The 16,664-nt window shown below is 36.4% G+C and overlaps 1 protein-coding gene across 3 annotated transcripts in view; it reads left to right on the top strand.

Annotated features, from left to right (window-relative positions):
* PHKB (phosphorylase kinase regulatory subunit beta) overlaps positions 1-15,671 on the top strand; it is a 303,729-nt gene extending 288,058 nt beyond the window's left edge. For all 3 annotated transcript variants that reach the window (XM_073884358.1, XM_025852340.2, XM_025852337.2), the window contains 4 exons: positions 9,341-9,470; positions 11,924-12,031; positions 13,986-14,126; positions 14,779-15,671. In XM_073884358.1, coding sequence (XP_073740459.1) covers positions 9,341-9,470; positions 11,924-12,031; positions 13,986-14,126; positions 14,779-14,916 — 517 coding nt within the window. In that variant the 3' untranslated portion in view covers positions 14,917-15,671. The remainder of the gene's footprint in view (positions 1-9,340; positions 9,471-11,923; positions 12,032-13,985; positions 14,127-14,778) is intronic.
* The last annotated feature ends 993 nt before the right edge of the window (positions 15,672-16,664 follow it).

Genomic DNA, 16,664 nt, shown 5'->3' with positions numbered 1-16,664 from the left:
TGCACATAGAATTCATGGCTTTTTTCCCATGATTCTTTAGTCTTTCAAAGGTAATTTTTTTAATTTTCTTTTTTTTGAATTTTTCTTTTTCCCTTTTTCAACCAATATCTTCTCAATCCCTTTTTTAAAAAATCTTTTTTATTTTTCATTATTAGAGTCATATTCTATCCCTTCATAGTAGTTACTCTTATTTTTGGTGTATATATATATATATAAGTTGTTCTCTCTTTAAAATTTTGGGATACAGTTTCTTCTAACAGACCAAAATATACCCTAAATCTCTAGTGTATGGCTTTGTTCTAGTCTCCTGCCTGATCACATTCTATCCTCCCCCCTTTTTTTTAAATCTCTTCTTTCTTTTTTCAAACAACATCTTATCAATTCCTTTCATAAAATCTTTTATAATTTTCATCTTTACAGTCATATTCCATCCCTTCATCATATTTACCCTTATTTTTGTACATATATAAGCTTTTCTTTCTTTAAAATTTTGGGAGGTGCCTGGGTGGCGTAGTTGGTTAAGTGACTGCCTTCGGCTCAGGTCATGATCCTGGAGTCCCGGGATCAAGTCCTGCATCGGGCTCCCTGCTCAGCGGGGAGTCTGCTTCTCCCTCTGACTCTCCCTCCCTCATGTGCTCTCTCTCTCTCTCTCATTCTCGTTCTCTCAAATAAATAAATAAATCTTTAAAATTTTGGGAGGCACTTTCTTCTACCAGACCAAAATACGACCAAAATCTAGTCTGTGGCACTGATCTATGCACCAGCCTGATCATATTTGATCATATTCTGTTTTGTTTTTTTTTTTGGTTGTTTGTTTATTTTTATCTTTTTCTTTTTCTTTTTTCTTTCTTTCCCTTTCTTTTTCCCCAGTCTCAGGTCTCTTCTGATTTGTTTAGTGTATATTTTTCTGGGGTTGTTGTTACCCTGTTAGCATTTTGTTCTCTCATTCATCTATTCTCCTATGGACCAAATGACAAGACAGAAAAAAATCACCTCAACAAAAAGAACAAGAGGCAGTACCAACTGCCAGGGACCTAATCAAGACGGATATTAGTAAGATGTTGGAATTAGAATTAGGAGTGACGATTTTAAAGATACTAGCTGGGATTGAAAAAAGCATGGAAGTTCTTAGAGAAACCCTTTCTGCAGAAATAAAAGAACTAAAATCTAACCAAGTCAAAATCAAAAGGCTATTAATGAGGTGCAATCAAAAATGGAGGCTCTAACTGCTAGGATAAATGATGCAGAAGAGAGCATTAGTGATATAGAAGACCAAATGATGGAAAATAAAGAAGCTGAGAAAAAGAGATAAACAGCTACTGGATCATGAGAGCAGAATTTGAGAGATAAGTGATAAAATAAGAAAAAACAGTATTAGAATAGTTGGGATCCCAGAAGAAGAAGAAAGAGAGAGAGGGACAGAAGGTATACTGGAGCGAATTATGACAGAGAACTTCCCTAATGTGGGGAAGGAAACAGGCATCAAAATCCAGGAGGCACAGAGAAACCTCCTCAAAATCAATAAAAATAGGTCAACACCCCTGACATCTAATAGTAAAACTTAGGAGTCTCAGAGACAAAGAGAAAATCCTGAAAGCAGCTCGGGAGAAGAGATATGTAACCTACAATGGTAGAAACATTCAATTGCAAACAGACCTATCCACAGAGACCTAGCAGGCCAGAAAGGCATGATATATTCAGAGCACTAAATGAGAAAAATATGCAGCCAAGAATCCTATATCCATCTAGGCTGTCATTGAAAATAGAAGGAGAGATAAAAAGCTTCCAGGACAAACAAAACCTAAAGGAATTTGCAAACACAACACCAGTCCTCCAAGAAATATTGAAAGGGGTCCTCTAAGCAAAGAGAGAGCCTAAAAGCAGCATAGACCAGAAAGGACCATAGACAATATACAGTAACAGTCACCTTACAGGCAATACAGTAGCACTAAATTCATATCTTTCAATAGTTACCCTGAATATAAATGGGCTAAATGCCCCAATCAAAAGACACAGGCTATCAGACTGGATTAAAAAACAAGACCCATCGATATTTTGTCTGCAAGAGACTCATTTTGACCCAAAGACACCCCCAGATTGAAAGTGAGGGGTGGAAAACCATTTACCATGCTAATGGACAACAAAAGCAAGCTAGAGTGGCAAGCCTTATATCCGACAAATTAGATTTTAAACCAAAGACTGTAATAAGAGATGAAGAAGGACACTATATCCTACTTAAAGGGTCAAACCAACAAGAAGATCTAAAAATTGTAACTATCTATGCCCCTAACATGTGAGCAGCCAATTATATGAGGCAATTAATAACAAAAGCAAAGAAACACATTGACAACAATACAGTAATAGTGGGGGACTTTAACACCCCCCTGGCTGAAATGGACAGATCATCTAAGCAAGAGATCAACAAGGAAATAAAGACTTTAAATGACACACTGGACCAAATGGACTTCACAGATATATTCAGAACATTCCAACCGAAAGCAACAGAATACATGTTCTTCTCTAGTGCCCATGGCACATTCTCCAGAATAGATCACATCCTAGGTCATAAATCAGGCCTCAACTGGTACCAAAAGATTGGGATTATTCTCTGCATATTTTCAGGACACAATGCTTTGAAAGTAGAACTCAATCACAAGAGGAAAGTAGGAAAGAACTCAAATACATGGAGGCTAAAGAGCATCCTCCTAAGGAATGAATGGTTCAACCGGGAAATTAAAGAAGAATTGAAAACTTCATGGAAACCAATGAAAATGAAAACACAACTGTTCAAAATCTTTGGGATACAGCAAAGGCAGTCCTGAGAGGAAAGTATATAGCAATACAAGCCTTTCTCAAGAAACAAGAAAGGTCTCAAATACACAACCTAACCCTACACCTAAAGGAGCTAGAGAAAGAACAGCAAATAAAGCCTAAACCCAGCAGGAGAAGAGAAATAATAAAGATCAGAGCAGAAATCAGTGAAGTAGAAACCAAAAGAACAGTAGAACAGATCAACGAAACTAGGAGCTGGTTCTTTGAAAGAATTAACAAAATTGATAAACCCCTGGCCAGACTTATCAAAAAGAAAAAAGAAATGACCCAATTCCACAAAATCATGAATGAAAGAGGAGAGATCACAACCAACACCAAAGAAATACAAACAATTATAAGAACATATTATGAGCAACTCTATGCCAGCAAATTAGATAACCTGGAAGAAATGGATGCATTCCTAGATATGTATCAACTACCAAAACTGAACCAGGAAGAAATAGAAAACCTGAACAGACCTATAACCACTAAGGAAATTGATGGAGTCCTCAAAAATCTCCCAAAAAACAAAAGCCCAGGGCCAGATGGCTTCCCAGGGGAATTCCACCAAACATTTAAAGAAGAATTAATACCTATTCTTCTGAAATTGTTCCAAAAAATAGAAATGGAAGGAAAACTTCCAAACTCATTTTATGAGGCCACCATTACCTTGATCTCCAAACCAGACAAAGACCCCATCAAAAAGGAGAATTACGGATCAATATCCTTGATGAACATGGATACAAAAATTCTCACCAAAGTACTAGCCAATAGGATCCAACAGTACATTAAAAGGTTATTCACCATGACCAAGTGGGATATCCCTGGGCTGCAAGGTTGGTTCAACATCCATAAATCAATCAACATGATACAATGCATTAACAAAAGAAAGAACAAGAATCATATGATCCTCTCAGTAGATGCAAAAAAAGCATTTGACAATATACAGCATCCTTTCTTGATCAAAACTCTTCAGAGTATAGGGATAGAGGGTACCTACCTCCATATCATAACAACCATCTATGAAAAACCTACAGTGAATATCATTCTCAATGGGGAAAAACTGAGAGCTTTCCCCCTAAGGTCAGGAATGCGGCAGGGATGTCCACTCTCACCACTGCTATTCAACATAGTATTAGAAGTCCTAGCCACAGCAATCAGACAACAAAAAGAAATCAAAGGTATCCAAATTGGCAAAGAAGAAGTCAAACTCTCACTCTTTGCAGATGATATGATACTTTATGTGGAAAACCCAAAAGACTCTACCCCAAAACTGCTAGAACTCATATAGGATTTCAGTCCAGTGGCAGGGTATAAAATCAATGCACAGAAATCAGTGGCATTTCTATACACCAACAAGAAGACAGAAGAGAGAGAAATTAAGGAGTCAGTCCCATTTACAATTGCACCCAAAACCATAAGATACCTAGGAATAAATCTAACCAAAGAGGCAAAGGATCTGTACTCAGAAAACAATGAATACTCATGGAAGAAATTGAGGAAGACACAAAGAAATGGAAAAACGTTCCATGCTCATGGATTGGAAGAACAAACATTGTGAAGATGTCAATGCTACTAGCGGAATCTACACATTCAATGCAATCCCCATCATAATACCATCCACTCTTTTCATAGAAATGGAACAAATAATCCTAAAATTTGTATGGAACTAGAAAAGACCCCGAATAGCCAGAAAAATGTTGAAAAAGAAAAGCAAAGCTGGCAGCATCACAATTCTGGATTTCCAGCTCTATTACAAAACTGTCATTATCAAGACAGTATGGTACTGGCACAGAAACAGACACATAGATCAATGGAACAGAATAGAGAGCCCAGAAATGGACCCTCAACTCTATGTTCAACTAATCTTTGACAAAGCAGCAAAGAATGTCCAATGGGAAAAAGACAGTCTCTTCTACAAATGGTGTTGGGAAATTGGACAGCCATATGCAGAAGGATGAAACTGGACCATTTCCTTACACCACACACAAAAATAGACTCCAAATGGTTGAAGGACCTAAACGTGAGACAGGAGTCTATCAAAATCCTAAAGGAGAACACAGGCAGCAACCTCTTCGACCTCAGCTGCAGCAACTTCTTCCTAGAAACATCGCCAAAGGCAAGGGAAGGAAGGGCCAAAATGAACTATTGGGATTTCATCAAGATAAAAAGCTTTTGCACAGCCAAAGAAACAGTCCAGAAAACCAAAAGACAACCGCCAGAATGGGAGAAGATATTTGCAAATGACACATCAGATAAAGGGCTAGTATCCAAAATATATAAAGAATTTATCAAACTCAACACCCAAAGAACAAATAATCCAATCAAGAAATGGGCAGAAGACATGAACAGACATTTTTCCAAAGAAGACATCCAAATGGCCAACAGACACATGAAAAAGTGCTCAACATCGCTCAGCATCAGGGAAATCCAAATCAAAACCTCAATGAGATACCACCTCACACCCGTCAGAATGGCTAAAATTAACAAGTCAGGTAAGGACAGATGTTGGCGGGGATGCGGAGAAAGGGGAACCCTCCTACACTGTTGGTGGGAATGCAAGCTGCTGCAACCACTCAGGAAAACAGTGTGGAGGTTCCTCAAAAAGTTGAAAATAGAGCTACCATACGATCCAGCAATTGCACTAGTGGGTATTTACCCCAAAGATCCAAATGTAGGGATCTGAAAGGGTATGTGCACCCCGATGTTTATAGCAGCAATGTCCAGAATAGCCGAACTATGGAAAGAGGTAAGATGTCCATCAACAGATGAATGGATAAGAAGAAGTGGTATACAATGGAATATTATGCAGCCACAAAAGGAATGAGATCTCGCCATTTGCAATGATGTGGATGGAACTGGAGAGTATTATGCTGAGTGAAATAAGTCAAACAGAGAAAGATATGTATCATATGACCTCACTGATATGAGGAATTCTTAATCTCAGGAAAGAAACTGAGTGTTGTTCGAGTGGTGGGGAGTGGGAGGGATGGAGTGGCTGGGTGATAGACATTCGGGAAGGTATGTGCTATGGTGAGCACTGTGTATTGTGTAAGACTGTTGAATCACAGACCTGTACCTTTGAAATAAATAATACATTATATGTATAAAAAAAGGAAGAAGATAGCAGGAAGGGAAAAAATAAAGGGGGGGAATCGGAGGGGGAGACGAACCATGAGAGACCCTGGAGTCTGAGAAACTGAAGGTTCTAGAGGGGAGGGCGTGGGGGCATGGGTTAGCCTGGTGATGGGTATTAAAGAGGGCACGTACTGCATGGAGCACTGGGTGTTATACGCAAACAATGAATCATGGAACACTACATCAAAAACTAATGATGTAATGCATGGTGAGTAACATAACATAAAAAAAAAAGTATATCTGAGCAAATGGGAAGACATCTTTGTTCTTAAAGAGGAGCACTCAACATTATAAAGATATCAGTTATAAATGTAATGCAATTCCAAAAAAAATCCAACAAGCTATTTATGGAGGTAGATAGGTTAATACTAAACTTTATATGGAGAAGGAAACATGCAAGAACAACCAGAACAACATAAAAGAAGGACTCGCCCTAACAGACAGTGAAATGTACTATAGAACGTCTATGATAAAAAGTGTGATGCTATGCTGGTACATGAACACATAAATAGTCTGGCTGAACAGAATGGAAGTCCAGAAATAGACCTTAAGCACATATGGAAATTTAATGTGTGATAGAGGTAACATCTCATATCACTGGGTCAAGGATGGACATTATTTTTAAAAAATAGTGATGGGACAACTGGATAGCCATTTAGGAAAAGATAAAGTTAAATCCATACTTTATACTGTACACAAGAATAAACTCCAAATAGATTTGCTATCTAAATGTAAAAAATGAAACCACACCAGAGCTAAAAGAAGACATACCGCTTTAACCTTGGTATGAGAAAGGCTTTCCATCTAGGGCTTAACTCTAGGGGTATTAAAAGATTAATAAGACTATATAAAAATTTAAAACATCATTTTGCATGGCAGAAAATAGACAATCTCAGGAGACAGCTGAGAAACTGGAACAAGCATAGGCTACAAAGGGCTAATATCCAAGAATTCTTAAAAACTCAGGGACAAAGAACCAAAAACCCAAGAGAAAAATGGGGGGAAATATGATTAATCAATTCATTTAAAACATAAAAAAAATGGACTGTAGATATTTGAAAAGATATTTAAGGTGTTTTTTTTATTTTATTTTTTTAAGTAGACTCCATGCCCGGTATGGAGCCCAATGCCCAGCATGGAGCCCAACTTGGGGCTTGAACTCATGACCCCATGAGTTGAGACCAAGAGTTGGCTGCTTAACCATCAGGCACCCTGTAAAAATGTTTAAACTAACTCATAATTACAGAAATGTAAATTAAAACATGTTGGGATACCATTTCTCATCTATCATACAGACTGGCAGAAGTTAGACAGTATGACAAACATTTGCTGGGGCTGTAGGGAAGCAGACATTATTAATTCCAATTAATAAGTGTAGATGGAATGATGGAAAGAGAAAATTACCGTTAGACAAATACAATAGTAACAGTTGTTTCAGGGAAGAACCATCATGGATGCTAAATTTAGTGGGTGGGAGTATGATGAGAAATGAAAAATTTGTATAATTTAAAAGTATTTCCACTCAAGATACTTTTTAATTGCAAAAGGAAAAATAGTAACTTTACAATGAAGGAACGCAGTAGACTCTACCTCAATCAAATGATCAAGGTTAGCATCCCAGGGATAAGACACATCAGTATTATATACCTCCCTAATATGATATACCAAAAAGGCATAATCACTTTTGGATATTCTTGCCAAAAATGCATAATCTAAGTCTAATAATGACAAAACGTCAGATAAACCCAAATTGAGGTGTGCATTCTAAAAAATAACTGACATTTCTAAAATGTTAAATTCATGAGAGATCAAAGAAGATTGAGGAACTGTCATAGATTGGACGAGTCTACCTAAGGAGACTTGGAAACCAGATGCAATGTGGGGTCCTGGATTGGACCCACAACCAAAACAAGGACATTAGTGGTAAAATGGCATAATTTGAATAAGGTCCATAGCAAATAGTATTGTGTCAGCATTCATTTCCTGGTTTTGAGTGTTGTTATGTATGTATGTTCAAGTGTGAATTACTTTTTTGACTTCTAAGTCTAAAATTGTTCAAAATAAAAAACCAAAATATAAAGAGAGGTCCTCAGAAATAATTATCTCCATGTGAGTGTTCACACATTTCTACTTTCTTTGTTGTTCTAAGCAAACTTTTCTTTGTTATAATACTAACCATGACTTTATAGAACTCAGAAAACATTTTTTTTTCTTATTGCCAAATAAAGGGAATAGGAAAAAAATCAAATGTAGAGTATTGGGTATTCAGTTTTGCACCTTCATTATCCAAAGTAAAACATCACCAAGAAACTCCTGCCCCTTTGGGCTTCTTCTCTTTGGCGTAGCACTGAACCCAGCCATACAAGACTGGATCTACAAAAACAAAACAAAACAAAACAAAAAAACCCTGCATCCAAAAGGGATGCCTCATTCATTTATGCAGTTTTAAAATATCATTGGTCCTCTTTTATCAGAACAAAAATGTCTTTTTCATTATACTGTCTCCTGCATAGCTATGTTCCTACCTAGAAATATTGTTGGTTACATGCTTCCCTTGTGGTCGATAGCACATTTCCTTCAATGCTTGTTTTAATATCAAGTATAAAAAATGTATATTTGTTCCTATCTGCAGCTTTTGGAAGAATATACTGCTATGTCATTTGTGCATTCTTTTCAAATTATGCAAATTCTGCATCTTTAGCAGTTTGTGAAGGGGTATTATATCTTTAAGATGTAACCCTTAATCCATGGAAATAAGAGATCTAGAATTTCATCTTGTCACTTTGGTATGATTATTATAACATGTAAAATCATGTAGCTGATTTTTCAGCACTGGTACTTTGGCCGTATTTAAATAGAAAAATAAATCTAAGGTTTAAAGTTTAAAACTTTAAAACAAGATAATTTCATTAGGTACATAATACTTTTTTTAGCCTTCATTACTTACCAAATGTTTATTAAGCATCTTTCTGGGAGGATGTATAGGAGTGATCAAGCCATATGATATCCATACTTTCATGAAGTTTACAAAATTGTATGTAAGGACCACATGAAGTTATTTTGAAATTGGCTGCTTCTGTGTTTTTAAATGGAGCTTTTTGCATATTAGGAAGTCATTTGATCACATAGTGAGCAACCTTATAACTTACTAGAGAATATCATTTTGCCTATTAAATTTTTTAAAATCTTGGGGATTTTCTTCTTCCCTGCAAACTTTGTTTTCACTATGGAAATATTTAGTAACCTCTGTAACACATGGTAGATATGCATTATTGATGGATTTTGGCTTTTATTTTCACCCTATTGGAACAATTAATCTACACTGAAAGCCCTGCTCTCTATGAGAACAAGCTTGCATTTCAACTCTGAGGCATTTTCTTTTGGTCTATAGATGTTGGCTGAACAGGCGTCAGATTGACGGGTCTTTGAATAGAACTCCTGCTGGGTTTTATGACCGAGTATGGCAGATCCTGGAGCGCACGCCCAATGGTATCATTGTAGCTGGGAAGCATTTGCCACAGGTACAGCCCCACTGTATTTATGTCATTTAAGGGTATCTAAAGGAGTAGGGAATTCTTTCCTCCTCTGCATTGCCGATAACCTTTCTGCTTATTCCATTTTCTAAGAGTATTTAAAGGGAGGGTAACCAGAACCTGAAGGGAGGAACTATTAGAAAATAAAATACCTAATCAATTGGATTGGAAATTTTTTTCCCCAATCTGAGTTACTTTAATTTTTTAATTTTAGTGCCCCTCTATACAAAAGCCTTGCTTTACCAAAAGGATATTTTGCTTAAAAGCTGTATTTAATAAAAATTTTTTTTATATTATTATATTTCAAATGTTTCAGGGAAGCTCTGTGTTTAAAGGAACCATATGGCCAAACCTTTTGCCAAGCAGCTGTCCTTCTTTTGTTTGTTTATTAGTGAAGTTAAGCTTTCTTATGTTGGCTTTACTATGAAAGCTGGTATTCCTTTACCACCAAGTGATAGTGGGCCAGTGCTAGGGAACCTCACAAATAATAAAACATACATTCAAAAGACAGAACCAGATCAGACCTAAGAAGCAAAGTGACTTAATAATGCTATGGATAAGGAAATGACTGAATTTCGGTAAATGTGAAAATTGTAACTTTTTAGATCATAGATAATCACTTAATTTACTCAGGATATAACTTAGCTTTGATCCAAATGAATTAGTGCCCCCTCCTTCAGATAGTTTCCCAAGTTATATAAACTGGGCTCTTCTTTGATTTGGTTATTTTATTTAATACTGACCTCTAACTCATTCTGCTTATACACAAACAAGAATAACTAGGCCTTTTGGAAATGGAGTACCATATTTGTTTTTAGTGTTGAAATGTCAACCAAATTATTTTTGATGAGGGTCCTTATTCAAATATAGTATTCTTAAATACCCATACCCACACTCATTTTGTTTCTATGTACACAGTACACTTACATTTTGTATCCTCTCTTTGCTAACAAAAATAACAGCAGATGCATGTTAAGTCTTTTTATGTTCCAGGCACTTTTCTAAGTGCTCAAAGCTTTAATCCTCACAACGCTCTTTTGAGGTAGGTACTTTATTATTCCCACTTGACAGATGAGGAAACTGAGGCACAGCTAAGTTATTTTCCCAAAGTCCTACATCTAGGAAGTAGTTGACCCTGAGTGTGACACCTATCCCCTACCCCATCCCTGGTCATTCAACTTCTAAGCCTTTTGTCTTAACTTCTCTGCTCTACTGCCAGCCCTAAGTTCTTCCAGAGAGTGGGAAATGAAGCAGACTTGATGTCTCTTCTCCAGGTTTATCACGGTTGCACAGTAGCCAGGTTGACTTTTCAAATGAGATATTTTAAAAGGAAATTGATATGAAACCATGACAGGGTTTTTCTTTCCTTCTGTAGCCCTACTAATCCCCTTGCTAGACATCTGAAGAATTATAATTATTTTGTTTAGCAACTGGGCTTCACTTTCCCCAAACCAGGTACTACCTGTAAGCATTAATAATATGTTAGATTGTATTGAGTATAGAATACAATAGATGGACCATGTCGAATTATAGAGTCGATGCATTATTATACCAGGTCGAACAAGTTTGCTGTCACTTGATTTCAAGGGGACATTCCTGCTGGGTCCCATTTGGAATAGTAAGTAGATACACATTGTTCTGAGGCTATGATTAAGTTCACTGTAAATCATCATTGAGGTGGAAGCAAATAAATATGACTCATCATTTCTGCATCTCTGGTAATAAGTCTGGTGACTCCATCTGCTTACCACCATACAAACCTAACATTTAGAGTCTTCTTCTCTTTAATCCTTTGAGGGTTAGCCACCATGCCCAGATTTGGGTTTGCATTTGGATTTGAATTTATTTGCTGCTTTCATTTGGTTTGTGAAAAGTGAATGGAAGACTATGCAATACTCTTCTTTTAAATGAAGTAGAAAGGGTAGAGTAAATTCTTTTAGTTTTGCTTTTTTTTCTGTGTTGTCTTGCCATTTCTACATACAATGTTGTTTTTGCTTATTTGTATGCATTTTTATGCTGCCAGCTCAGAAAGGACCTGCCACAAAAATGATGTAAATTCAATATCAAGTGACTTACATGCTAAAGTCTGACAGCAAGCATAACTTCTTGTGTTAATTCTGAAAGTAATATGTACTCTATTTGTTGTCTCAATTTTTCACTGTTCCTTTTGTGTGTTGAAGTGGATTTCCAATGTAGTCCCTTTCGCTTACCATTTGTATAGTAAAGATAACTACTAAAAATAGGAGGTTTAATTTATCACAACAGTCAGCTGGTTGGCGTCAGTAGTTTGACATATATAAAATCCAGTCATATAGCTGAAAATGCTCCCTAAGGTTTTATAGAACCTGAAAAAGGTTATTGATTAGAAAATGAAAGTCCTCTATTAAATGGGAACCACAGTATAACAATGCAGCATGTTAATATTGAGTTATTTTTTTCAGCAACCAACCCTGTCAGATATGACCATGTATGAGATGAATTTCTCTCTCCTTGTTGAAGACATGTTGGGAAATATTGACCAGCCAAAGTACAGACAGATTGTTGTGGAGGTTTGTATTTAGAAATGCAGATTGCTGAAGAAGTGCTATCTGCTCCCTGAAAACTAACATAGAGGAAACTGCTCAAGAGAGACCAGGAATTCCACTCCTTATGTAACCTGGATCTCCTCTAGTTGAGTCTTAGGCAATATAGCCATCCTTGACCCAAGTCAAGGTACATGAACAATTTAAACCTCTTAAATCCTTCAGTGTGGAAAGACTGCCCAGCTTTTTCAGTCATGCACTTATCCCTCAACAGCAAGTGCATTACCACCACTAAAAAACACAAGAAGTGGCCTTTTCCTATTTGCTTTAATTTGTTTCTTTTTCTGTTTACAGAAATAGCACATGACTATTGTAGAAAGTTTTAATAGTTCAGAAAATTATAGAAAAAAAAGGAAAAAAATTTCTCCACACCCACTAGCAATAGATCATCAGTGTTGATATTTTGAGAGACATCTTTCCAAACATCTCTCTGTGAACAGAGAAGACATGTAATTTTGTGCTGTATCATTTTATATAAAGTTAAATGCTAAAATACACACACATGCATGGTATATGTACGTTCTCTTTTGCCATTTTAAAACATTATACCAAATATGGAGAGAATCCTCATAATGAATGGATTTAACATATAGCGCATCTTCACTTTTGTCTCTTTCTCTGGGAATGTCTCCATCAGACTGTGTTTCTTGTGGGTGGGTAATATGTTTGGGTGAGGCAGAAGCTCTCAGGAACTGCTGGATCTGGCACCTGAAATCTGGTCAGAGTTGAGTGAGATTCAGTCTTACCTCAGATGTGCCGGGATTTAGAGACATTATCAAACCAGAATCAGTTTCATAGCACGTGGGAATGAGGCAGCCTGGAGTCAGGAAGAGATGGGGTTATTGGAAGGGTGAATGCCTTTCTTATGCTATTAAGCCGTTCAGTGTCTAGTGCCCAGCATCTGGGACCTACAATGGACATGGAGGTCCTTCTTGTTGACCAAACGAGGGTCCCTTTGTAGAAGAAATTTTTCTTTAGAACTAGAGCAAAACTTCCTATTCTCCTGGCTAAAGCCTTCTCCAAGGTCTCCCACATTGTGACACCTGTATTTTTTCTGAAGGTGTTTCTATTGGTTCTTTCAGGTTCTGTTTTGGAGGCATTTAGAGAAAGTACAGTCAGGAAGATTCCCAAACTCGGAATTATGAAGTCTTTTATCCTGTTCCATGTGCAGAGTAGGAGCCGTAATCATCATTGGAAAGTCTTTACCAAACATTGTATATTCAGACACAATCTTTGTGTCTAGCAGTATGTCATCTCAAATGGAGGTTACTACTTAGGATGAATGTATGAGATAGTCAGACAATAGGATGATGCATTAAACTAAGATATGCAGACCAAGTAGTACTCAGACCATAAAGAGGTCAGAGTTAGGTGTATCTTTTCAAACATAGCCATCCCCTGAGAAACACTATGATATCACAGAATTATACTCATTTTGGGGTCCTGGGCTCCAAGTCATTTGATCATGAGCCTAGATCCAGAGTCTCCACGGACCTCACCTGCCTTCTTTGGCTTTGTTGCCTGCCAGCTCCATTGGACACTGGTTTTGGTATCTTGCCAACAAGGATTAATGCCCAAAGGCCAGAAAGTTCAGACATTTTGGGTGAATAGAGCACTATGTACTGTAGACAGGACTGGGAAGATCATTTTTCTTATTTCATTTACGTGACCTAAAAACATTTCTGCACAACTACAAAGATATACACAATGAAAAAAATGTGCAGGTTCCAAACAGAATTTACGCTACTAATTTGCAAGATTAGAAAGAGTCCATTCACAATGATCCTAAAGTCAATCATTGTACAGAACACACTGTGGAATTCCAGGGTCATCTGTCAGTCTGAGTAAAGAATGAAAACATGTCCAGACTGTGTTGCTTTTATGGTTCATATAATTGGCTTTCAATGTCTGTCTCTTCTAGTTACTAATGGTTGTATCCATTGTACTGGAAAGAAACCCTGAGCTAGAATTTCAAGACAAAGTAGATCTAGACAAACTGGTGAAAGAAGCATTTCATGAATTTCAAAAAGATGAGAGTCGACTAAAGGAAGTTGAAAAACAAGTAAGTAGAGAAAAGAGCTTTTTGTAGAATTTTTTCATTGTCTCAACTGTTCAAAATATCCCTAATCTCTTATCATTTAACTTACAAAACAGATTTATAGAGTGTAAAATGGAGTATTTGAGGGGCAGGGGGAAGTCGGACTTATTCGAGAAATTAGTGGTACTTTTTAGCTAATTACTAGTCAGTTCAGCTATGAAGCTCTGACTAAAAAGAAAACTGGGAAGACATAAATTTCCTTTATATAGTTAGCAGTTAAAATGTGTTTTACCAGAGAGGAGCCATAGATTCCAGAAGGCTATAAAATTAAATTCTGGGGAAGATGGGAATGTATAATAGGCTACATTGGTGCTGTGTATACTACCTAATATAGTCCCTTACAGGCTCTCTGTTTAATATTTTATGCTCATCTGAAAGAAAGGTTCCCTAAGTAAGTAAAAATTATCAGCAAAGAGGAGAATACTAAAAATGTCTGTCTTTGCTTTATATGCTTAGAAGATGCCTTAGGAAAATGAAAGAAAACCTCAAGAAGGTTGTATTTTCCATGAGGAAATCTTTCTCTGAATTTATTTTTCCCCCTAGGCTGACACTGATTTTACCTGTCAACTCTTTACAAACAAAAATCAAACGACTTGCTTACTCTTTTCCTTTGTAGGATGACATGACTTCCTTTTACAACATTCCTCCACTGGGAAAAAGAGGAACATGCAGCTATTTGACAAAGGTTGTGATGAATTTGCTGCTAGAAGGAGAAGTCAAACCAAGCAATGATGACCCATGTCTGGTTAGCTAGTGAGGAAGGTTGTAAGAGGCTCTGTTGAGACACATTTTCTAGAAGTGTGTTAAGTATTGTGTTGAAACTTAGTTCAGGCTGCCATTTAATGTATGGACTGATTTTGTTGGTGAGGTGGTTGCCATACCCTTGGCAGTTACTGGACCTCTTGCAAGCCGTAGTCAAACTAATGGTATGAAATGCTTTAACTAAGTGGAAAAAAAGTTCTCATGATTATTATGCCAATTACAATAATAATATTTAATGAACAATAGAAATAGTTAATGAATTGAAAGTTCACCACTGCATGTTTTATGATCAAATAACTCATCAAAATGAATCTTTGCTCTTTGGACTAAATTCCCAACTTACTGCCATTAAAATGAATTTGCTAGCTAGAAATGCATACAGGAAATGAAAAGATAGTGAAAGAATGGTGAACTTAGTGGCATTGTCATATTAGAAAAAAATATTAAAATCATAAAAGCAAATCTGCCAGCTGATGTTTTGATTCTCAGAAACTGCTTTGATGATAATATTTTAGTATACAGAGCTGTTGTACAATTTTTACCTTGTAAACATGACTGTGATTTTGTATTTGTGCTGACTTTAGGGGTGGGCTAAAATACAGTGTAATCTACACCTAATCAGACATTTTCTTTGAGCTCTTACTAAAAATATGGCATGTGTAAGATTGTTCAGAAGAATGGACTGTTAACCTAGTTTGTACTAGTAAAAACAAAATTGAAAATCATTAAATTTTATTTCTGAATTAATATATCTGGACACATTTTTTTATTCTCTTGTTCATAATATTAAGTCTGTTACTCGTGAATATTTTCAACATAATTGATCTGGAGATAGAGTGGAAGGAATCTTTGGTATCTACCATTACACATATTTTGCTACCAAATTTACTTAAGCAAACTTTAATAAAAATAGAAAATAGATTAAACATTTAAAGTTTTATGAATTCTTACTGAATGTTACAGTACAGCCCATTAGTTTGAGCCATGGACCAAAAGAGAGTCATTTTTCTGACCAGTCTTATTATGGAATATCACCTGAGAAGTCAAACTTGTTACATAAAGGATGCAGCCCATTTGTAGAGTCTTGAAAGGAACTAAGAAACATAGAACAAGTGGCTTCAGTAACAAGTCAAACTGATATCAAGTAAATGGGTGTGTGAGCGCATGGAAAAATCTGCAAGTCAGGCAAATTTCTCATAACTTTGAGGTGTACTGCCTGGATCTTGCATAAGAAATCATATATGCACTGGTTGGCAAAATTGAGAAGAATAAGGTAAAATCTGATCTTATAGAACATCTTAAGGAGAGGGATATGACAAAGAAGATAATTACTTGATAAATTAAGAGAGTTTGTGAAAACATAGTCATGAACCTAGTTTCTAAAACAAGCATAAAAAAATTTGAAGCCCATGGAGAATTGAGGACTGACGCTTCATAGCTGGAGAATCTGGAAATAAAGAGAAAAAAACCTTGGAATATTTAATATTTGCTGAAATCTAGAGGAAAGTAAACTGTTCTGTATTTTTAAGAATTTTTAAAAAGTCTGATAAGCTAAGCAGAGTTGCCAGAAACCTGTCACTGGCTTTAATGAAATCAAACATCAAACGCAAATATATATTTCCTGAATGAGTTTTAGTTTCCTACTTAAATGCTGCATATGCAGGATTCTGGTTTTCCCATGCTGCTGAAGGCATTCAGGATCTGTGACATATGTACCAACTTTGTGTTTTGATGAAATTC

The sequence above is a fragment of the Callorhinus ursinus genome, unplaced genomic scaffold, assembly GCF_003265705.2.
Source record: "Callorhinus ursinus isolate GAN/ISIS: 27379988/994484 unplaced genomic scaffold, GSC_fseal_2.0 scaffold56, whole genome shotgun sequence".
NCBI classification, from domain to species: Eukaryota; Metazoa; Chordata; class Mammalia; order Carnivora; family Otariidae; genus Callorhinus; species Callorhinus ursinus.
The sequence above is the reverse complement of the archived record's forward strand: the minus strand, read 5'-3'. Positions and strand labels throughout refer to the sequence as shown.